Raw genomic sequence first — 23,943 nt, 5'->3', positions numbered from 1 at the left:
AACATTGCCCGTGCAACAAAAGTCCAAAATAACCTTGATGATAGTCAGAAAGTATTAAGGCATCTTGTCTAAGGAGAGTTTGAAAGCAATTGCAAAAACTTTCTGAAATAATCTGTTTGATCACAAATCACTCATTCTAAATTTCTGCTTCATCTTGCCCAGTCTCCAATAATTCATAGAATTTTATGCTGAAAAATCCTATAGTTTGTTAAGAGAGGACACGGGTTTAATTTCTGATATATCAAGTTAAAGATTTTATTCAGAAGGAAAATTTTGGGTAGAAGTGATGGATAACTGGTCCCTATGGGAGCAAACCTATTTGAAGTCAGGAAGGGGTGGAAGTTGTAAATCATCTTGTAGGTAGTTTTGTAATAAAGGACAATGATTAAATTGAATTTTAATCCTGATGTAATATAGAATTGTTAGAATTCAAAGGAATTTGAGGATCTCACAATTCTAGAATAGGATTATAGCTTGTTTGCACAAAGCAACAAAATAACTTGATCTACTAGATTTTTAGGATGGGACAGTATGAGAATATCTTTTACTAATTCCCAGCATTTTTCCTACAAGTACAGCAGAACATAGTGCTATCTTAGTTATAGATAAATTATGTACCTACAATATATTTCATCTACTTTTTATCAAATCACCATGAGACAGACAGAAATAAGAACCTTGGTAGCTCTTTTCTTATCTCCACTGCCTTTCTTAGGCAGAGAACCTTAGGTCAACATACTTAAAGCTTCCTATGGCCTAAAAGAGAAAGAAAATCTCTTCTTCCAGGAAGATGGGAGGAAGAAAGCTAGGCTTTAAACCCTAGAGCACAGACACATATATTTGACTGCAGCATATAATGTTTATAATGTGTTTTATAATAGTCTGCAATAAAGTAACTAATTTTTCTGAGTCATGTCTACGAACCTTCTGTTGAGAAACCAGTTCCTGAGCAAGTGGTCAGGGTTTAGAACAGTGTTTCTCAATCTTGGCAACTCTAAGAAAGGGTTGAGGAATTCTGGGAATTGAAGTCCACACATTTTTAGAATTTAGAATTTCTAGAGCTGAGAAACAACTACTCTAGAAAGCCAAGATTTCTAACCCTGCCTAGATCTGCTTGTTACTGCCATCATTACAGGAGGAGAACTTGGTCTAGTAGACCAAGGATATACTGTAGCTATAGCTTCTGTTGCAATCCCTGACATCTCTCCAAATTCTTAAGTTGTCAGTAACCAAACCAATATTGATCCAGATCGATTGGTCAGCTCAGACAATGAACCAGTTAGCCAAACAAGACACAATCTAGCACACAGGTGTCATACTCGCCACGTCATGTTGCATTCATATGACGTTTCATGACATTTTCCCCATTCGCGGAACTGGAGTGGGTGTGACCTGCATGTGACGCACCTGGTCCGCAGGCCACCTGTTTGATACCCCTAATCTAGCACAATTGACAGTTCTAGCTCCAACCCTGACCTAATAATGGAAATCATTACTGGAACAGTGGCAGCCACTGCTGCTCTTCAGTATTGAGAACCTGCCCCCTATGTGATTAGATTTAAAGCAAATTTAATACTTTCCTTGTTCAAAATAAACAACACACCTGTCGGATCTCTATAGCAAATGACACAGGAAACAAGTGTAATACATTCCAAGACATAAAGATGTCTGATAAGTAGATTTGGTGTAGAAGAGCTAATGAAGTCAATATACTTCAATATGAGGAATTCAAAATACTTCAAGTGTCTCAGAATAAGCCCTATTTATAAAGAAGCAAGGCCTCTTTTCTTTCATCTGTAGTATGCCTGGCTTAAGGCCACTTTATTGTAAGAAAGCAAGACAATACCAGTCTTTTGTTCTAGTAATGGAATAGACTGTTTCCTTATGAGTATTAATCCCACAGACCTTAAACCTGGGGGTTTTCCAATGGAAATCCCAGATAATTAACTTAGTGATGCAGAAGATTCCTGAGAATACTGTAGGCAGTAAAGAAAACAAATGGATCATTGAACAAATCAACATAGAGTTATCACTAGAGCCACAAATGACCAAGCTCAAATGATTCCGCTTTAGGCCTATTAATAAAAAAAAAATTAAATTATACAAAATTGTAATTCTCCAGAGAAGCCTCTAATGCTGGGAGAGGTGAAAGGAAAGAGAACAAGATGACCAGCAGCAAGGTGGATGGTCTCAGTTACAGGAGAAATGAGTGTACTGAAAAACCAAGTAAAAGATGATCATAATGGAGAAAATCTATTTGATTGCTAGGAATTGGCAGCAACTTGATGGCACTATCGATCAATAATGGAAGAAATTATAAAATGAGCAACCCCACCTTTTGATTTAGAACACACCAAACCCAAATCACTGGTTCTCCCTTGGCAAATTCAAAGACTATCTTTGGTTACCCAGTCAAAAAAGTGATTGCCATCCATGAAACCCATTGCTTCTGACAGAATAAGCAATACAAGACTATGCTGCTGATTCCCAACTTTTAAGTTCAGGATATGGTCTGACTGAAAGTGGTGTCAACTTCAAAACGGATTAGGCTTGCCACAACCATCTTTCCATTTCTCAGCTTCCCTCCCATTCTGTGTGGCAAGCTGAGAAATGGAAAGACGGCTGCAGCAGGCCTGATCCATTTCAAAGTTGACACTAGGATCCCCCTAGAAAGCAAGAAGCACCTGGAAAACATCAAGCGCACACACACACACACACACACACACACACACACACTCACACACACTAATGAAAGCCATGGTCCTCTCTATCTCTAGGAAGCTTCTTTGGGATTCTGGGAGTACTTCTCATGAAACTTCCTGATCAATCAATCTGCCTTCATATCCTGTGCTTTTACCCATCTAGCTTCTGACATGGATATCCTTTTCACTGGACTAGATATTGGAGTCTTCCCTTCTACAGCCTGGAATCCAAGATCCTCTTTACCTCGTAGTGGTTGTCCCCTTCTACTATGATTGGACCTGGAGCTATCCTGGCTACCGGCCTCAGCTCTGACCCCACCACTGACTTACATAAACTGTAGTGGAACATCGGGTGCACTTTTCCCACTTCCCACACAGTATGGGAGGGGGCAGAAGTCTGAAATGTCAGGCTAGTGCCTCGTGGTGCGTCTCCCCGCACTTTATTGACAGGAACTAGCAAATGAAGTATGAGGTGAATTAATTGATCAGAACACTGTTTGAATTAATCCAGATCTACTCAGTGGTGGGCTGCAACCGGTTTAACAACTGGTTCTGTGAGCGTGCAGCGTTCAAAATACACCAATTTGAAACTCAACTGCTTACCTTCTAAGGCAGGCCCGGTAAGCAGAATAGCGGAGGTGCAGAAATCAGCTGTGGCGCACGAATCAGCTAAAACAGAAAGCAATATAAGACAGGATAGGACGGGGGCAGGTGGGTGGGGCAGCTGATCGCCAGAACTAACAGTTCACCTGAACCGGTCTGAACCAGCAGCAGCCCACCACTGGATCTACTGGATATATGATAATTTCTGAAAAAAAATAAGTAGGAAAGACACCACAATTGTATTCTATTTGAGAAAAGTTGTGCACAAGTTCTGCGAAATTTAGACACCTGACATTTTCAATATGAATGCTTGGCTTTTCTCAAAGTAGCTACAAAGTTCATTTTGAGGGGAAAAGAGGGATATTTTGCAAACAGATTCCCCAAATGTTCTAAATTTGGCTTCTTTAGAAACAAGGCAGTCTTGATTCTGAGAGGCTCAGCGATTGGAGCAAACAGAAATTGAGCTGCTCATCAATGCCCAGTCAGTCTTATTACTCTACAGATTCAGACTAGCTCTGAAATGTAATCACAGGTCTTAGTAGAGACTGGCATGGGCAATTAAATAAAACCTCCATCACATGTAGCTATGGTTTGCTACAGAATGATGCATTCTCTTAAACACACTGGGCAGTTTTGGGGCCCCAACAATGGCCCCTGTAACACCACTGCTCCGCGAGCTCATTGGTTATTAGTCTGCTTGAAGATGCAATTGAAGTTATTGGCAATTACCTTCATGGCATGGGTCCAGGTTGCTTGAGGGACTGTCTCACCTTACTGGGATTGGCCTGTCCCATTCACGCCGGCAGGGGAGGCATGCTGCGGATCTGTCAGCCTGATTATTTCAGCAGACAGGGTCCAGGAGAAGGGCCTTCTTTGTTGTTGCTCCTGCCCTCGGGAACATCTTGCCCTTGTGAGTTTGGCTCAACCCTCCTATCTTTTCGTAAGGGTCTAAAGACGTGGCTTGGGGTACTAGTGGGGGAACAGCACAATGGAGGTGGTTGATTGAATAATAACAGATCCTACTTCCTCTCACTCGGGCACCACCCTCCCCATGTGTTCTTGGTTTTAATGTCTGATTTTAACTTTTTTATGTTTTAACTGTATACGTAACTGTAAGCCAGCCAGAGTTTATCCTATGATAATATGGGCAGCCAATAAATTTTATAAATAAATAAATTAAAGCCATGGACAGTTTGAAGATAGCAGCAACTACTTCTGATTTTGTCCAGAAATGAACCAATAGCTACTGCAATGCTTTAAGCACAGGCATAATATGCTCTAGCTGATTTTTTTTTCAAAACCAACTTGGCTGCTGAGTTTTCTATCAACTGAACAACTCAGCCCCATGTAGAATACATTACATTACAGTTAAACCTGGAGAGTAGTAGCGTGCACCACAGGTTTAAGATCATTATTTTCCAGAAAAGGATGTCATTATAACTGTTGAAAGATACTTCGGACCTTTGCCTCAATCTGGGAAACCAAACATAGGAATTTAGGTCTAGAAATACCTGAAATTGTAAACCTGCTCTTTATGAGAGGGTGGCATTTATTCAGAACAAGCAAATTTAGTACTTTTCTGCCTAATTGCTCTTCACATCCTTATTTCATCTGGATTCAGTTTCAGATTATTCTCTCATCTAGCCATTTACTGAGTGCTGTAGATATTCAGGGAAGCATTACTGTTTCCTGAAGATATCACAGAGAAAAAGACATAGAGGCAGCAGCATACTGATAGCCCTTGGCTTCAGATCTCCTGATCATCTGGTTCTATGCAGATATTGAAAGACTCTGGAATGGAGCCCTCAGGGACACCATATAATAGCTCCTGTTTTGACGAAGAATAGTTTTTGATACTATCTGAAATGTACCTGAGAGAGAGGAAGGGAAACATTTAAAAACTGTGACTCTTGTTGGGTTGCAGAACCAAACCTCTATAACTGTCTGGTTTGGTTCTGCAACTCAGCAACACAGACACAGACTTCAAAGGATAATTAGAAATGCAGAAAAAACAATTGCTACCAACCTGCCTTCCATTGAGGACAGGGGTGGGTTCTAAATTTTTTTACTACCAGTTCTGTGGGCGTGGCTTGATGGTCATGTGACTGGTTGTGGCTTGATAGTCATGACTGGGTAGGTGTGGCCAACTCAATGTCTCTCATGTCAAGAGGTACCTCGCCTGGCCCCTCCCCTCCCAGCCATTCCTTGTCACACCCAGCCTCAACTGTATCTATAGTTCTGCAAAAACGTTGTTCACCTTTTTTCAACTTTATTATCTACATACTATAGATCAGGGGTCTCCAAACTTGGCCACTTTAAGACTTATGGACTTCAACTCCCAGAATTCCTCAGCCAGCTTTGCTGTCTTAAAGTGGCCAAGGTTAGAGACTTCTGCTGTAGATGCACTTTCATGGACCACTGAAAGGAGAAAATGGCTCACATGCTTTGCCCAGGAGTGTGATAGACAACAGTCTTTTAAGGGGCTGCTAGAAAGAAGGGGGGGAAGTATTTTCCAAAGCACCAGAAGGCAAAACAAGAAGCAATGGATGGAAACTCAACAAAAAGAGAAGCAACCTAAAACTAAGGACAAACTTCCTGACAGTGTGAACCTATATAGGTTTCAGTCATAATTTCACATATAAAATAGCCATTCATGTAATACAACCTGCATATTCTCCAAAACAATCATTAGCATTATGGCTGATGTTTGACAGCAAGCCTAAAATCCCCATTCCCTCCCCATTCCAGGGGAAGGTTACTTCAAAATCCCCATTTCTTCTCCACCCCACTAATCTGTTCTGGGAAGGAATCAAACTCCCCCCTCTTCATTTCCCAAATAAAATATCCCAGATAATTAAGGAATAATCAAGCTGCTAGCAAGGAACCTGTCTGGAATTCCACATTCCTGCCAGCTGCATAAAGGAAACTTTGTAAGCAGAGATCATAGAAAGTGGAAGCCGGAAGTTCGGCTCCATTTACAAGCAGGCAGAAAACTCATTCAAGACAGGATACTTCACAATGGAAATCGGCCAAACTTTTTTAGAAACACAAGCCCATGTTGCACAAACCCCAAAACTTCAAAAACATTGAACCATATAAGAATTCGTCCTCTTATCCAATTTGTTGTTCAGCTGATCCAGAGAGGAGCTTCTAGCCGCTCTGTCAATTTAAAACGACAGCATTTCCCACCCCACTTTTTTCTTTGCCAAGCGATCTCCTGGCTGAGAAGCGAGCCGATCAGTTGGGAGGCTTCTTGGCTTCTCAATTTAAAGGGACGGTGTCTTGTTGTTTTTTTCTCTTCTTCGACAAGTGAGTCTTGATTTTTTCCTTCTAGCCGATCAGCTGGGAGTCAGGAGGCAGCAATAGATTGGGGGCGGGGCCAGGCAGAATTTTTACTACTGGTTCTCCGAACTACTCAAAATGTTTACTACCGGTTCTTGCGAACTGGGGAGAACTGGTAGCAACCCACTACTGATTGAGGACCTGTATACTGCACGAATCAAAAAGAGGGCTGTGAAAATATTTACAGATCCCTCACATCCTGGACACAAACTGTTTCAACTCCTACCCTCAAAATGACACTATAGAGCACTGCACACCAGAACAACTAGACACCAGAACAGTTTTTTCCCCAACGCCATCACTCTGCTAAACAAATAATTCCCTCAACACTGTCAAACTATTTACTAAATCTGCACTACTATTAAGCTTCTCATCATTCCCCATCACTCATCTCCTTCCACTTATGACTGTAACTTTGTTGCTTGTATCCTTACGATTTATACTGATATTGTTTCCTGATTGCTTAATTGTAGCCTATGACTATCATTAAGTGTTGTACCTTGATGAAGGTATTTTTTCTTTTATGTACACTGAGAGCATATGCACCAAGACAAATTCCTTGTGTGTCCAATAACATTTGGCCAATAAAAAAAATTCAAAATTCAGTTATCAAACCTATCCAGTGGAATTATTATAGCTGAAAGATGAATCAAAGCGAAGAGTCACATTCCCTCTGTCAGATCCCAGCCTATCCATTAGACTGGCATGGGCTATCTCCCCCTGTGCCCATCCTTAAAATGGGTAAAATAACTTACTTTCTTCAGGACTCCCTGCAATTGAGAAGCCACTATTCTCAATGATCTTGTCAAATCATAGTTATTTAGATACTAGTCATAATTGCTTGTCTCTGAGGATGTCCAAAGCAGGTTTCTTAAGAAAAAGTCTAATGATTGCCTCCTTTCAATACAGGTAGTCATCGACTTACAACAGTTACTTTAGTGACTGTCCAAAGTTATAACAGCACTGAAAAAAGTGACTTATGATTGTTTTTCACTTGCAACCATTGCAGCATTCCAATGTTCATGTGATCAAAATTCAGACGTCTGACAACTGACTTATATTTATGACAGTTGTAGTGATTTGGGGTCATGTGATCATTTTTTACGACCGTCTGACAAGCAAAATCAGTGGGGAAACCAGATTCCCATAACAACTGTGGCAAGAAAGCAGGATCATAAAATGGGACAAAACTCACTTAGCAACAGAAATTTTGTGCTTGATTGTGGTCGTAAGCCAAGGACTTAACTGTAAAGAGGATACCCTTCTTCATTATATCCTGCTCAAAAAGTTCAAACAGGTGTGGTTATTTTTTACTTTTACACATCTCTCTTGATGCTTAATCTACCTAAGTCAGTACGATGTAATGATCAAGTGATAAGATTGGGAAAACTAATTCAGATAGATGGGTGCCTGATGAATAGCCCTATCTACCACAGCAGTCATTTTGTGAGCGTACCTACCTTATTCTCCCAAAACTCCAAATGTGCCCTCAACCCAAGATATTTGCCTATCTCTAACATAAGAGATCATAACCTCCCTTTGTGCATTATTTAATGTGTCTTTTCTTTTTATCAGAATATTCGTGTACGTTGTGTGACTGGAGTTGGGTTCTACATGCCATCAGGGAAGATCCAAGGCAATTTGGCCTCTCGTTTCTTAATGGTAGATGGTGAAAAAGTTCTCACTGGATCTTATAGGTATATATGGCTTGCCTTCAGGAAACTAGAGCTTAAAACTAGATTTATGTTTAAACATTCGAAACTTGATGTCTTCCATTTTCCCCTAAACATTTAGCATTTAAAATCAGACCAATTACTGGGGCTCAAAACAATATTTTGTCAGTACTTTCCCACCCTACTCTCCCTTTCTGAATTTTCCAGATAGCTTTGGGCTACAACTCTTATTTTTATCACTGACATTTTGGCTGATGCTGATTTGAGTTCAAATCCAATAACATTGGTAGGATTCTGGATTGTGTACTGGATTGTGTAACTTTCCAAGTCCTTTTATCTGAGATCTCTCAAATAGTTTGAGAATGGATTTATAATCTTTTTGTCTGCCTGTTTGTTTTATGATAGAGCTATTGAAAGGCTAAAAGTAAGTTATGATAATTATATATTGTTTCCATTTCCCAAAGTAGAATTATTCCAGGAACAGTTTGTAGGGTGCAGATCAGTGGTGGGTTGCTACTGGCTCGCCCTGCATTGGGCGAACCATTAGTGGCGGTGGCAGGAGGCTCTGCCCACCCGCCCGGATGTTTCTGCACATGCGCAGAAGTGTTGCGTGTATGCGCAAGCATGCACGCCCATGAGCGAACCAGTAACGAAAGGTTTTGAAATCTGCCCCTGGTGCAGATACATATGGGTGTTGCTGCTCTTAAGTCCTGACTGTGGACTTCTCGTGGGCTATTAGTGCTTGGAAGGATGTTATGTTTGCAATATTCTACTGTAATATTTCGGGTGACATTGCTTCTAAAAAACTGAACCCAGTTCAAAAAAAACCCACTGTGTAACAATGCAGGACAACATTAAAAAAACCATAAAATGTTAATATACCATTTTTTCCTAAATTTGTAGATTTCATCATAAGCAATAATAATTAAGCTTTCTTATCAGGAGAAAAGTAAACAGATATATGTTAAAGTGAGCACAAACTTCTATTATGTACATCTGATATATACCAGCCACAACACATAAAAATCAACTAAAATAATAAAACATATATCCCATTCACATAAATCGAAAAGCTAAATAGGTAGCATCTAGAAGAGCAGGAATCAATGTTAAATGTGCCCCAGTTTAGAAAACATAATTGAAAATTTGCAGCCAAATGTTTATTACAGAAGGCTGAAAAGCACTGATTATTTCAGATTTTGGATATTGATATTATTTGATCCCCAAACCAAACTTTAGAGCAGAAAATAAGTTTGTGAATTTAACATCCCTAGATGCCTCCCTCACTCTAAAACTACTTGGAGCACCATCTAGAGACCCTCTATGGAGATATGCAGTTTTAAATTTTGTTTTTAAATTTGAAAAATCAATAAAAATGTAAACTAAATAAAGGTTATTAAAGAATTAATAAGTGGTAAAATTTCAGAAGCTTTTAATGTTCTCAGTACATTGAAATCTCACAAAATCTAGCTATAATTTTAAATTTCTAAGTAGCCAAGATCAGCAGGGATGCTGGCTGCCTGAAAAGATTGTCAATCCATCCTGTAAAGCTGTTTTTCAACCTTGACAACTTTAAGAAATGTGGACGTCAATTCCTAGAATTCCACATCCAGAATGAGGTTGAAGTCCACATATTTTAAAAGTTGCCAAGATTAAGAAACACTGCTGTGGAGATAAAAACCTATTATCACACCTAGCATTATACTAAAGCCAGTATTGCAAAAGGTTAGGGCAGAGGTCCCCAATCCCTGGGCCACAGCTCATTACTGGGCCGCAGCCTGATCAAAACCAGGCCACGGGAGAGATGGGCAAGCACGCACATGTGAAGCTCCACTTTCGTCAGCAGAGAGCACTTTTTTTTGTCACAACAATATACACAAGCATCAATATAAAATAACTACATATCATATAAGCATATATATGAGCAAAATTATGCAATAACTACATTAATTTGATAAATGAAAGGAAACAATAGGACAGGAATGGTAGGCACTTTTGTGCTCTTATGGATGCCCCTTATAGTCCTCTTAGGAATGGGGTGAGGTCAATAGTAGACAGTTTTTGGTTAAAGCTTTTGGGATTTTGAGAAGAGACCACAGAGTCAGGTAGTGTGTTCCAAGTGTTAATAACTCTGTTGCAGAAGTCATATTTTCTGCAATCAAGATTGAAGCGGTTAACATTAAGTTTAAATCTATTGTTTGCTCTTGTATTATTGCGATTGAAGCTGAAGTAGTCTTCAACGGGAAGGACATTGCAATAGATGATTCTATGTGTTAAGCACAGGTCTTGTCAGAGTCGGCGGAGTTCTAAGTTTTCTAAACCCAGGATTTCTGGTGGTATAAGGTATTTTGTTGTTTTCAGAGGAGCGGAGAACTCTTCTTGTAAAATATTTCTGGACACATTCAATTGTGTTGATGTCAGAAATGTGGTATGGGTTCCAGACAGGTGAGCTGTATTCAAGAATAGGTCTAGCAAATGTTTTGTATGCTCTGGTTAGTAGTGTAGAGTTTTTGGAAAAGAAGCTATGCAAAATTAGGTTTACAACTCTTAGAGCCTTTTTTGCTATGTAATTGCAATGGGCTTTGGCACTTAGCTCATTTGATATGAAAACTCCAAGGTCTTTTACAGGATGGGGCTCATCTGTAAGGTAATGTCCATCAAGCTTGTACTTAGTATTTTGGTTCTTTTTTTCAATGTGTAAGATAGAGCATTTGCTGGTTGAGATTTGGAATTGCCAAGTTTTAGACCAATCGGATACGAAGTCAAGGTCTTTTTGAAGGGTAGTAGTATTGTTGGTGGTGTTAAATAGCTTGACATCGTCAGCAAAGAGAACACAATAACTTGAGATATGGTCACAGAGATCATTTATGTAAAGTATGAAGAGTGTTGGTCCAAGAACGCTGCCTTGAGGAACGCCACTCTTAACAGGAAGAGGGTTTGATAGAGCATTGCCAATTTTGACCACTTGTCTGTTTAACAGGAAAGTAGTTATCCAGTTGTGAAGAGGTCCTGAAATGCTGTAGGATTTTAGTTTTAGAAGTTTATCATGTACTACTGAGTCGAAAGCTTTGCAGAAGTCTATGTAGGTTGCATCTATTGCTTTGCCTTGATCAAGATTAGTAGTCCATATGTTTTTGCAGTGGAGAAGTTGTAAGTTACATGATAATTTTTTTCTGAAACCAAATTGTTTATTAGAGAGTAGGTTGTTTGTTTCTAGGTGGAGTGTAATGGATAGATTCCATTACTTTGCATTTTCATTTTTTTTCATTTTTCATTCATTTTTCATTCATTTTTTCATTTTCATTTTTGCATTTCACTTGCGTGAGTAGAGCTTCATGTGCGAGAGCAAGTGCTTGCTGGTAGTGCGAGTGGAGCTTCATGCATGAGTGCAAGCATCTTCCGCTCGTGTGCGAAGCTCGATTCGTGCAAATGGAGAGTGCACATACCACTCACACAAACGGAACTGTGAGTGCGTGTGTACCTGCCACTCACACACCCTCTCTCCCCTGTACCGGGCCTCTCTGCCAAGCTGGAAAGGTTGGGGACCACTGGGTTAGCGCATCATCGCTGATATATACCTTTATTAACCTTACAGCTAAAAGCACAGAAAATGACATACAGTAAAAATCACAAAAATCTAAAATCACTGTTAAATAGCTGTTCAAAAATAACAGAAACTAAAACTCAAACAGGCATAACAAGAAGATACAAAAATGCAACAAAAATAAATTATTGAAAAATGCAGAGTAACAGAAATATAAATACACTATACCTGTCTTCCTGCTATCATATTCAATATCAACGTTCTTCATTACGGTCCCTTGGAAAGAACAAGGAAAAAGGGAAGAAGGAAGCAAGGTACACCATAAAGGCATTCTATTTTTGCATTTCCTTCTTATATCAGGGAATTTGCGGGGGGGGGGGTGTTGGTTCATGGATTATTCCTGGTACCAAAGTTACATACACTAAGTTGAATACCATACATCTAGTCTTATGAAATATGATTCCCTGTGATTCTTTTGATAAGAAATAAAAAAATCAAGTTTTTTCCTAAGTACTTGATTGGGTCAAATCAATTAAAATATTATATATTTTTGAATAGCAATAGGTTAATGTTTTAGAAAATAGTGATTTCTGATTGCAGTTTTTTTTCCCTGACAGCAAAAGACTGACAGCTTTTCCCCTGTTTTACAGTTTCACGTGGACCTCATCCCACATAAACAGAAATATTCTTTTGTGCCTGAGTGGACAGCACGTTGAAATGTTTGACACTGAATTCCGTGAGCTCTATGCCATTTCAGAGGAGGTCAATCTGTACAAGGAGTTGAACATTCCCTATCCTTTCCGTCATGGTATTGGGAACGTCGGTTTTTCTTCCTCTACTGTAGCCCGGAAAGTTATCAACCCAAAATATGGATTGGTGATAGGTATTCCTCCAGGTGAAATGATGCGCCGTCAGAGAGATGAGTCACAAGAGAAACTTGAAGGAAGAGAAGAACAAAATGAATCAAATAAACGACTAGATAGTTTTCTTAATGACCTTATAACAGTCAAGCAGGTCCTGCCTGATATAGAACCTCCACTTGAGAATTTGAACACAACAGAACGTCAAAATTTATTTTCCCGATTCCACTTAGACCTGAAATATAAATCCAAATCCAAAGAGTCTGTCTGTGACTGTAGGAAGGATGAATTTGCCGATAGGGAGGTCAATTTCAAACAAAGTAAGAAGTTTGGCAATGGATTTTTCAGAAGGGCCAAGCGACCTCCACCTTTGAATGTTGATGCCAATTCTGCTACTAGTGAGACTGCTGAAGACTTGATGGGTGTGAAGATACCAAAGGAATGCAATACCAGTTTTCATAGTACTGGAGACAATTCAGGTAAATTTTCCTGGAAAATATTCTCACTTTTGTTTCGTTTCTGTCAATGAATGCACATCACACAATCAGGCTTTCATTTTGAAAAGATATACAATTTCCTTCCTTTCTCCCTCTCTTTTATCCTTTATTTTGCTAAATTTATCTTAGTGAACGTAGGAATTAAAAGGGAAGAGGGTGGCTGTATGAAAGTATATTCTGTAAGCCTGGCACTATATGTGTGACCTCATTCAATAACATTGTTTTTAAGTGAGTAGGACAGAAGCTAAATACAATAACCATCCTTTTGGTTTTAAGAAGGAAATATATTGTCATCTAGAGCAGAGGTGTCAAACTTAGATCTGGCTTAGATCTGGCCTGCGGGGCCACCCTGGAAAGAGTGAAGGACTGGCCTGTGGTGCCTCTGCCAGCAAAAACAGAGCTTGGGAGGGCCTTGCTCAGCCCTCCAGAGCTCCGTTTTTTGGGGCAGAGCGCTCAGGCCACCACAGGTGCCCCTGATACAAGTGCCATTGAACTGCCCACACCCCCTGAGGTCAAACACAACCCTGATGCAGCCCTCAATGAAATCGAGTTTGAAACCCCTGATCTAGAGTTCTGTGAATAGGAATCATATAGGATACAGTATATGTCCTTAAACTGCTGTAAAGGACTTCAGTTAGAATTGCTGATGCAGATTTTGGAGTTATTGGCATTCAGGAAGTGCCTTGAGGTACTGCAGCTAAATTTAAATAGATTCATTTTCTCTTATTTAAGTCTTCTGCTTTCTTTCACCCAAAAGTGTGAATAAGATAATTTTGGCTTCTTTATCCATTATTAATGGTAAAAGGTTACATGGGATTAACAAGATAAATCAGGGCAGGTTCACACCTGTGGAGACTGTAACTCTCATCCATTTTATCCTATGATGAATATACTCAGAAAACAAATCCTCTTTTTGTTGTTCTGTTTTGTATAATGGCTTGGGGAAGATAAAAATAATACTGGAAAAGATCCCGTTTGTCTTTTTAGTTTTCCATAATCTAATACAAATGAGATAATTTCCTTCCTAAGGAATTTGTGCAAGGGGCTTGGGAGAAAACAAAAAGAAATGAAGCCACAAATGAGCTACCTGTAGTAACTAGTAATATATTAGCTTTTGCAAAAATCTTTGAAGTGACCTATGGAACCCCTCACAATATTTAAATTCTAGGGCTACAAAAGAAGCAATATAGCTAATCTCATATCTGTAGCACTCCTTCAGCAAACTATGAGAACATTCTGCTGCTATATTTTAATTACTAATATTCAGAGATTTCTGTCTCCACTATAGAAGGCAATAGTTGAATTATCATGACTAACAGCCATGGATATTTTATCCTTCATTAAATATTTCTTCTTCCTTCTTAACAATTAGTTGTTAATTTTAATTTTACAAGGATGAACTAAAAATATACATTCACAAAGGCGTGTGACTTCTAGTCCTTTACAGCAGCAACAAAACAATGTATTTTACATAAAAGTTGCCTTAGCCAAAATTTAAATAAAAATGTTCGTTTAAGATTCTCAACTAGATATGGTACTGAAGATACCATATGGTCTTCAGTCTCATATGAATGAATGTACTTGGTCACATTCTATTTTTTTCATTCTGAAGAGGAATTTTTGCCTATTCCACTTTGTAATAAATGAGGAATTAGGTCTGATCAATCTGAAGTGAACATCTCTATATAGCCTATTTTGCAAAATATAATTGATGGGAATATGAAGAACCATTTTCTGATAATAAAAATTACAATGCTATGTATGGGAGGCAGCAGATTCAGATCATAAAAAAAGCAGGCAAGGGGTTAAAAGTTCCCTTTATATTTCACAGTTTATTCTTGTATGGAAAATATTATTAAAACTTCAGTGAGATGCAGAGTTTTTGTTTCAGTTAATGGCTGTTAAGGCCCCTTTTGGAGATTGATAGTCTATTTTGTTTGACTAGAAATCTTTATAGCACAAACTGCAGTTCTTTAAGTAAATGTGTTTTGTTTAATTGATCAGAGGGCATGTAGCAACCCCTAGTGACAAAATTACAAAATAACAGGGGCTATGTCCCTATGTCTGCCTAGCTTTCCTGATAAATTTATAAGATAAGCTATACTGCTTTCTATTCCATAACATATTATTATTGTTTTTTATATATATGTAGTCCAACCTTGTCTAATTGGTGCTTGGTAAGAAACTTCCAGGAAATACTAGGGCTAAACTAGACTAGGAAGCAGAAAAACATCCTGGAAAAAGTCAGTGCCAAATTATTTCCATATTGTTGCCAGATAAAGTACATGGGTATGTCCACAAAGTAACCAGTGGTCAGCTTGAACGAGGAATCCATAAACTGGCATTAAGAGTTTTTTTCAATGCTGCTTTCTAGTGGCTAAGTTTGTATAACAGCACTGGTGATTAATAAAATATGTTGATATAAAAGTTAAAGATCGATGGTTGTTGCCAGAATAGCTGAAAATATTGTAGGTGTCTAACAACCGAATACTAACATAGAAAGATATTTTTAATTACAATACTCAAAGACAATGATTTTCTTTTAGAGGTCACAAGGTTCTTGACCAGTAATTAAATTGGAATATTGGATGAAAATATCTTATGCACAGTATGGACTTAATTTACCCTTGCCAATCTAGTGCCCCCCAGATGTGTTAATTTCAGCTTCATTAATTCCTTGACCTTTCCAAGATCAAAGCAGCAAGCAAAAGATTAGTTGGAATAATGTCCAAGACAAAGCCTAGAAAATATTGTAGGAGACTAACAATTGCACTAACAATTAAGACTAACACAGCAAGATATTTTTATTCATTTTTATTCACCAAGAGCTGTGACGGTGCAGTGGTTAGAACGCAGTACTGGAGGTTACTTCTGCTGACTGCCGGCTGCCAACAGTTTGGCAGTTCGATTCTCACCTGCTCAAGGTTGACTCAGCCTTCCATCCTTCCGAGGTTGGTAAAATGACCCAGATCGGTGGAGGCAACATGCTAACTCTGTGAATTGCTTAGAGAGGGCTGTAAAGCACTGTGAAGCGGTATATAAGTCTAAGTACTATTGGTAGAAGGTGCAGCAGGTGGTCAAAGATCCAAAGTCAGAGTTAAAGGTTTCAAGAATTAGTATCTAACGGCATGCATTTTGGCTTGGAATTATTGCTTTACTTAAGTAGAACCAATGTGGGTGTTGCTCATTATGGAAGGATGCTGCTCCATTCTTGCAAGGAAATTTGCAGAATATTTTTGCTCTTCTTTGCTTGGTGAGCTCTTGCACTGGGTGGAAATAGCAGCTCAGACTCAACTTCAGAGACCAATGGCAGGAGTTCCTGTTGATTACCAGACAGTCCCACCTCAAATGCCTGTAGGTCCTAAGGCAGTGGCCCATCCATAGTGAACAGGCTACTAGCCTGAGCTCACTATGATAGTCCATATGGTCATCAATTGGAAAAAGTTGATCTATCTAGCCTGCTGTTTTTTACAAGTACTATACAGGTACTACAGTATTTTGTCTACAGGTAATCCTTGACTTAGAATCATTCATTTAATGACTGTTTGAAGTTACAACAGTACTGACAAAGTGACTTGACTATATTTCACACTTACTACTATGGTAGCATCCCTATGGTCACATGATCAAAATTCAGGTGCTTGGCAATTGGCATATATTTATGACAGTTGCAGTGTCCTAGGGTCATATGATCACCTTCTGCAACTTTCTGACAAGCAACGTCAGTGGGGAAACCAGATTCACTTAACAACCATGTTACTAAGCTAACAACTGCAGGCATTCACTTTAACAACTGTGGCATAAAATGTGTTGTGGTCCACCAGCAGCCTGCGGAGCTGGTAGCAGAGTCAGACAGTGAGGAGGCTGGGGAGGACCATGGGCCAGTCCTGGAGTCTGGAGAAGGCTCGGACAAGGGCTCTAAGTCGGAGGCAGAAATGCGGCCAGGGCCATCTGGGAGTTATGCATGGACTCCAGAGCCTCCAGAGTCAGACATCAGAGAGGCAGAGGAACAGAAGGAGCCTGTTCCTAGTGCATTCATATGCAGAGCTGCCAGAAGGCAAGAACAGGTAAAACAAAAGGGATGGCTCAGGAGTAAGGCCTGGAGATGATTGGCCCCTCCCATAAGGCTTAAAAGAGGAGCAAAGGCACATGGCCCTTTGCAGGAAAGCAACTTTGTTAATTCTGTTCCCAGTCGGCATCTCTGTTTGATTCTGGACTCCGTGTGGCTTTGCCAAGTAGGTCTTTCGCAGTGTGCCAACAGAAATATGTCTCTTCTTCTCTACTTTTCTCTTTCTAAAATTAATTTTAAAAGATCTTGTTCTCAGCATTTACCTAGTTAGTCCCCAAAGACAACTCTGAAATCTAAAAAAAAATAATCTTATTAAAGGAGCTGGCCCAATTTGCTATCTTTAGTGACCAAGAAAATAAAATTCCTCCTTACATGAGCAAAAACCTATTGGACTGGTAATTTAATCTTATTTAAGTAGTTATAGCAAACCACCATTCCTATACTGGGAATATAGACTAATTTGAATGTTGCATACAGCTCTCTATTACCTTACAGCATCACTCTACAACTGGTGTGACCTTTCCTAGACTGGAAATCTTTTATTGTCACAGTCATCTTGCTTATGGACTACTGCAATGGGCTTTTCATAGGGCTGACCTTGAAGATCACTTGAAAGTTCTAGGTATCTAGAATGCAGCAGCACAAGAAGTTGTGTGGACACTTTGGTATGGCCATATAACACTTCTGCAAGTTGCACTGGATATCTGGTGCAATTCAAGGTGCTAGTTAACACTTATAATGCTCCTTATGATATAGGGCCACCTCACTCACATCGTTTTTGCCTTTCCCATAAAATCGAGGCTGTACACTTCATATCCCATCCATTAAGCATTGCATTTGATAGGACCCATGAAGCGTGCCTTCTCTGTTGCAGCACCTGCCCTCTGCATCCCCCATATGTTCAAACTGCCCTGACTGGACCATTTTTTAAATGACCTGTGCAAGTCTTTAAATAAGCCTTGTAAACTTGGCTTTTTTCTCAAGCTCGGGATAGGTTAGGCTTTTTTTATGGTGCATGTTTGTTCTTCATGTTGTGTTCATATGGTTTTAGTTTTGGCTGCAGAAATGGTTTTGCTTATACAGTTTCCAGAGTTGTTGCTGAGTTAAGCAGCCTTACAAATCTACATTGTAAAGAAATAAACAAATCTGTCTTTAGGCTTTTCAAGGAAGTGCTGCAATGCAGCAGTTGTGGCATTAGTGTCACATGAACAGCTTACTGAATGTGTGGCTCAGGCTTCACCGCCTCTCTTCCTGCTTGCTCAGTTGGGGGCCTTTCCCAGCACTAATGCCTGTGACTTACTTGTAGGGAATAATTAGGCAAAATTGTTGGCAGCAATAAGCAAGCATCACAGTTGCTGGGGCAACAGCTCTAGAGGAAAGGAACAGCCTGGGGGTGATCTTAGGTGGAACTAATGTGCGTGGGCTGCTGCTGCTATCTTTCCTAGGTTTGTTCAGCTAGCATACCCAGGATGTCCAGCAAGAAACGAAAGGTGTTGAGAGGACCTTGTTGAGGGGACATCAGGTTGAAAAAGTGTGGTCTAATGTTTTAAAATAACACTTCAGAACCAGAGAATTGTATACACTTATCTATAAAATTCTTATTCATTAAAGAGCCTCAAAGATACTTACAGTTCTCATGATATTTTGAAAGTTTTTAAATGTGTATTAATGTACAAATTAGGCATAGCTGCAAGAAAGATGCTCAATAGTGAAAATTTGTTTCTCTTATAACTAGGTCAGAAATACCTGAGCAGGAACAAAAAGTGAGAATCTTGCCTATATGATTTAGGATAGCAAAATATCAGTGTTTTCTTTTTAAAATATATGTATGTCTATTTTTTTTTAAAAAAACTATATATTTTCTATTTCAGGTAATACGAGTCCAAGTTCTCTCCCAGGGGGAAAAAATAAACAGTCAATCTGTGTGGTCGCATGAAAAACTACTGGAAAATTAGAATTCAAAATGCATCTACTGGAATATACAATGTGCATTCTTTCAAACTTTCAGTCTGACATCGTCACAATGCTGCATGTAACCACTGCAGTTTCCAAGACAGAGCTGGTATTGCCAGTTAAAGCACACCTACTGAGTAAAAGTATGTTCTGGAAGATTCTTGCATAATGGTAGCAATGTTAATTTTTTAAGAAAGCATGACAACTGCATTTTGGATTTAACTCTATTACAATGTAGCTGTTGAAGGGTGGCCTTATAAATGTCTAAATAAATAACATGTCAAGGTGCTTTCCTTCTTTTAGTGATGTTGTTTTAGTTTGTCAGGCTTCAGATTTAAAAGAATGTGATTGCAACATTAGTAACTGCACTGTATTTTATTAACTTTCTGGGATAGAAAATTAAAAATGAAACTAGTTTGAATAAAATATTTTTAAATGTATAACATTTCTATTTATATTTTCTTAAAATTTTATTAAAACGTCTGTCCTGTTTTTCAATAATATTAATGTATGTCAGCCTTCTCAAGAGTACCATGCTCAAAGTAGCAGAGTAGCAGATGAACCTACATTCACAGGTTTGAGGGTTATTAATGAGGGAGAAATGCAACAATGAAATTACTGTACAAATTCCTTTCGTTCTATGTAGAACTTGACTATTAAGCCAACAGGATATAAGAACATAGGATGTAAGAATGGCTATTTAAATGAAGATCAGTACAAGAGATGCCTGCTGAGATGTACAAGATAGATAAAATTTGACATGGCCTCCATAAATACAACTGACTATAATAAGCTTCAAGTAGTAAACAATTTGTATTGGCTATTATAAATTATATTTAATCCTTCTCATCCCTCATTCTTTTTAAAATGTATTTATTACATAGCTAAGCTTTCCATTTAAATATTCATAAAGATTCCTACTAATTTATGCCCAAAATATCCAGCATTATATGTACATTGCAACTTTGTACTTTCATACTTTATGAATAGCATGATATATTCGACAGGCAGACCAGGGGCTTGTACAACTATATATATGTATAATACATATATAAATGGCCCTTAGGAACCAATAGCAATAAACATTACATTGCATTTTCTGCCATATCTCAGTGGTGAATTTTCCTTGAGTGCATCTTCTAACACCTATGCTAATCAAACAAGATGGATGGTTAGATGATGGATGGATGGATGGATGGACACAGAGACAGTCATTTATTGCTTTCTGCAGTATTTTGATTTCAACTCATCTTTCCTACTCATATGAAGACTTTCTACAACATATTGTGGATATGGGGAGGCATCATAGTTGTTACAGAAGCTACTGTACATGCAAAATATTCCAGTTCCTAAAGGTGCTTTTAAAATAATGACCTGGATAATTGAAAATTTGAAAAAATGTAACCTAATTGAATTAGTCTTTTAATAATGCTTTTAATTTTTGTATCTGTTTTTATTTGGCTGTAAACCGCCCTGAGTCCTTTGGGAGAAGGGCGGTATATAAATCAAAATAATAAATAAATAAATAAATAAAATCTTCATAGACATTCTACTTCCTAATATAACTTGACTAGAAAGACTCAGGTTATCCTTTTAAGAAGCTCTTAATTAGAGAACTGTTATTGACAATTGTGGGCTGAGTAGACAAATACTCTGAATAGATATAGTCCCACATATATGAATTTATTATCTACTGTCTCCGAGATGTCTCAAGGCATTTATTAATAATATACTTTTAACAGAAATTGTTATAGCAATATACCCTTATCCCCTTTGTATGGAACCTTTCATATAGAAATTCATATAGAAACCCACCTAGTTTTTATATATGCTTTTTTGCAGTGTGACATGGGGATCAGATAAATGGCACCTTATTCCAGTTCTTTCAGGTTGGGAGCCATACTTTATTAAAACATTTTTCACTTGTATTTTGATTCATTGCTACTATGCAAATTTTTGTACTTAAGGAAAGTTCCCTCATTTTTTCCATGCATATCTTACACACTTTATGGTTGCCATAATGCTTTATTATTTTGTTTGGGGGGGGGGCTTTTCATGTTCTCGATTGTCTTTGAAACCTAATATTTTTTCTGAAACCTTATGTTTTAGTTTCCCACGCCTTACCATCTTACTACATAATGTATCTGATCTTACCAGTAGTTTCATGCCGCTATCCCAATCATGCTTCTTTCAGGGTTGAGTGACAGCTGAGACATTGAGCAATGTAGGTTGCTTTTTCTGGACATTAGGCATTACTAATAATAGCAATAGCATTTAAACTTATATATTCCATAGCACTTTACAGCACTCTGAGCAGTTTATGAATGTCATCATATTCCCCCAACAATCTGGGTCCTCATTTTATAGACCTAGGAAGGATGGTAGGCTGAGCCAACCTTGGGCTGGTCAGGATCAAACTCCCGGCTGTGGGCAGAGCTAGCCTGCAATACTGCATTCTAACTGTTGCATCACCATGGCTCCTAGTAGTTGTTGTTTGATAAGGACCTCCAAAAAAGGTAGGGTTTTGTTCTTTGCCCATTGTGCATTTTAATGCTGGCTTTTGTTGACTTCAGTGTTGCAGGACTCTTCTAGATTTTCTAAATTATGAGTTAAAGTTAAATGTACCTTGGAGGGCTGAAATGTCTAGCTGAATATTTTAAATGTAAAGTCTAAATCCATTTATTAAGTTACTAGACAACCAATGCCCAGCTGGGTCATTTTTGACAGATATTTCCTTAAACAGTGAAACAGAATGACTACTGGTGAACAAAAAATCAGGGCAAGCAGGAGCAACAGGCTTCTAACTTCCAACAGGTTTCCCCATTGATTTCCTTGTGGAAGGTGGCAGAGAGCACCATTATTCTGGATCTTTCCTTGCGATTCTGGAGACCTGCAGCCCCTTCATCTTCTGTTTCTTCTCCTTTCTTGACATTTGGTGTCATCTCTTGACCATGACATTGCCCCTTTCTTTCCGCATGGCATTATACTGGTATTTTATTTTTACCACAAAAAAATAAAATTGTACATTGCCATTCTCATTTCAGAAAAGTTTAATCCTGGTTGGTGTTTCCAATGAATTCTAGGAAGTCGTCAGAGAGGATCACATGACCTCATGAGGGCTAAGGCAAGACAGTCTACCTGATTTCCAGTGGCTGAAGGAGGGGCTTTCAGAGTAGAAAACAGTTGAAAAGTGAAACAGGATGGAAAGGATTAAGGTATAGTGGCTAATGCATTTGACTGACACCAGAGAGATCCAGTTTCTATTCTATCTGCGGCCATAGCACTAACTTGGTGACCAAACTATCTCACAGGGTTGCTGTGAAGAAATACAGGCCGATGGAGCACTATGTATGTACCTTGAGGGCCTAACAAAGATGGGATATAGATACAGGTGCATGTTTGTATGTCAGAGAAGAGACATGTAAAACAATAAAAATATCCAGGCCTTTCTTCGTGTACCTTAAAGTTGTTCGTTTAAGAGTCACATTATGAGTCAATACCTTGGTTCTAGGTGAGGGAAGGAGCAAAGGATTGCGAGAGTAGCAGGAAAACTGTCACAGAATGTTCAAAATGACCATCATGTGACCACAACAGCAGCCCAACAACAGCAGCAGCTTGAAGTAGCTATAACTTTCCCAAATTTCATTTCCTCAGGAGTCATGAGTCACAGATTTTGGATGCATTCTGTATTCAAAATACAGAATTCAAAAATTGATTCAAAAATTGTTGCCCTGTGATGCATTGTCTTGCCTACTTAATTGTAATGAAGAGAATTTTAGTAGCATACAGAAGATGTAACAGCTGGCCAATTTGTTCTTCAGGCATTGTGAGAGCTATTGTGCTGTTACCTCAGAACATCAGATGACTAGGACTAGGATTGAATAGCATTCAAATCTTTACTCAGATGCCTAGCTCACTTGGTGGCTTTGAGCCAACCTCTATCTTTCATTTGGATCTACGACTCAAGAGTTGTTATGGCGACAGAAACGCACAAGGAAATTCACATATTGCCTTAAGCTCCCTGGAAGGAAGGAAGGATTTAAATATGACAAATAAACTATATAGTGTTGTAAGCTATATGAAAACTATCTGACTAACCGAGATTAACTAAACTGTTTTCTTAACGGAGCAAGGCTTATTTCCTCCTTTCACAGTATTATAAAACTTGGATCCCCAGTCTCCTTTGCTGGTGATGTTTGCGTAATCTGTTGCTCTCATCTATTTCAAGATAGGCTAAACCACAAATTATTTGAAAACGTCGTAGTTACTATCCTATAGAACAATAGTGACACACAGTGGTTAAAGAAAAACCAGCATTTTTCCTTCCCATAAGGAAAAGCAATACAACAAATGCATCAAACTTATCGTATTTCAGTGAGATCAATCTTCAAGCTACTGGCAATATAAAATTTTAAATTACAAAAAAAACATTCTCCAAGTATAGGTATATTACAATTGTAATACAAAATAAAAACTATTTTCCCAGTAAGTTTCATTTAACCTGGAAATCAACTTTTGCTAAAACGATTTCTTCCAATTATAGGGATCATGACTTCTAGAATTTTCAGCAGCACTGTCAATATAATGCTAACTGCGAATTGTGGAAAAACTGATTAAACAACTTTCCACGTTTGTCCTAATGGAAATCACACCTATTCTGCATATCCATGATACTTTTTTTTAAGTGTCCAATGCATACA

At 38.5% G+C, this 23,943-nt stretch overlaps 2 protein-coding genes across 4 annotated transcripts in view; one reads left to right on the top strand and one right to left on the bottom strand.

Moving 5' to 3' along the window:
• The window catches only part of FAM83F (family with sequence similarity 83 member F), a 29,666-nt gene extending 8,445 nt beyond the window's left edge, over window positions 1-21,221 (top strand). Inside the window, exons 3-5 of the mRNA XM_058190419.1 lie at window positions 8,223-8,344; window positions 12,515-13,203; window positions 19,162-21,221. Of these exons, the coding sequence (XP_058046402.1) occupies window positions 8,223-8,344; window positions 12,515-13,203; window positions 19,162-19,226 (876 nt within the window). The 3' untranslated portion in view covers window positions 19,227-21,221. The remainder of the gene's footprint in view (window positions 1-8,222; window positions 8,345-12,514; window positions 13,204-19,161) is intronic.
• The window catches only part of ENTHD1 (ENTH domain containing 1), a 182,548-nt gene that overhangs the window by 153,844 nt on the left and 4,761 nt on the right, over window positions 1-23,943 (bottom strand). For 2 of the 3 annotated variants that reach the window (XR_009156042.1, XR_009156041.1), the window contains one exon: window positions 12,641-12,800. The exons of the other annotated variant lie outside the window; for it this stretch is intronic. The gene's annotated coding sequence lies outside the window, so the exon portion shown is untranslated. Of the gene's footprint in view, window positions 1-12,640; window positions 12,801-23,943 lie in introns of those variants that run through there. 3 annotated transcript variants of the gene reach the window in all.

The sequence above is a fragment of the Ahaetulla prasina genome, chromosome 7, assembly GCF_028640845.1.
Source record: "Ahaetulla prasina isolate Xishuangbanna chromosome 7, ASM2864084v1, whole genome shotgun sequence".
Lineage (NCBI taxonomy): Eukaryota > Metazoa > Chordata > Lepidosauria > Squamata > Colubridae > Ahaetulla > Ahaetulla prasina.
The sequence above is the reverse complement of the archived record's forward strand: the minus strand, read 5'-3'. Positions and strand labels throughout refer to the sequence as shown.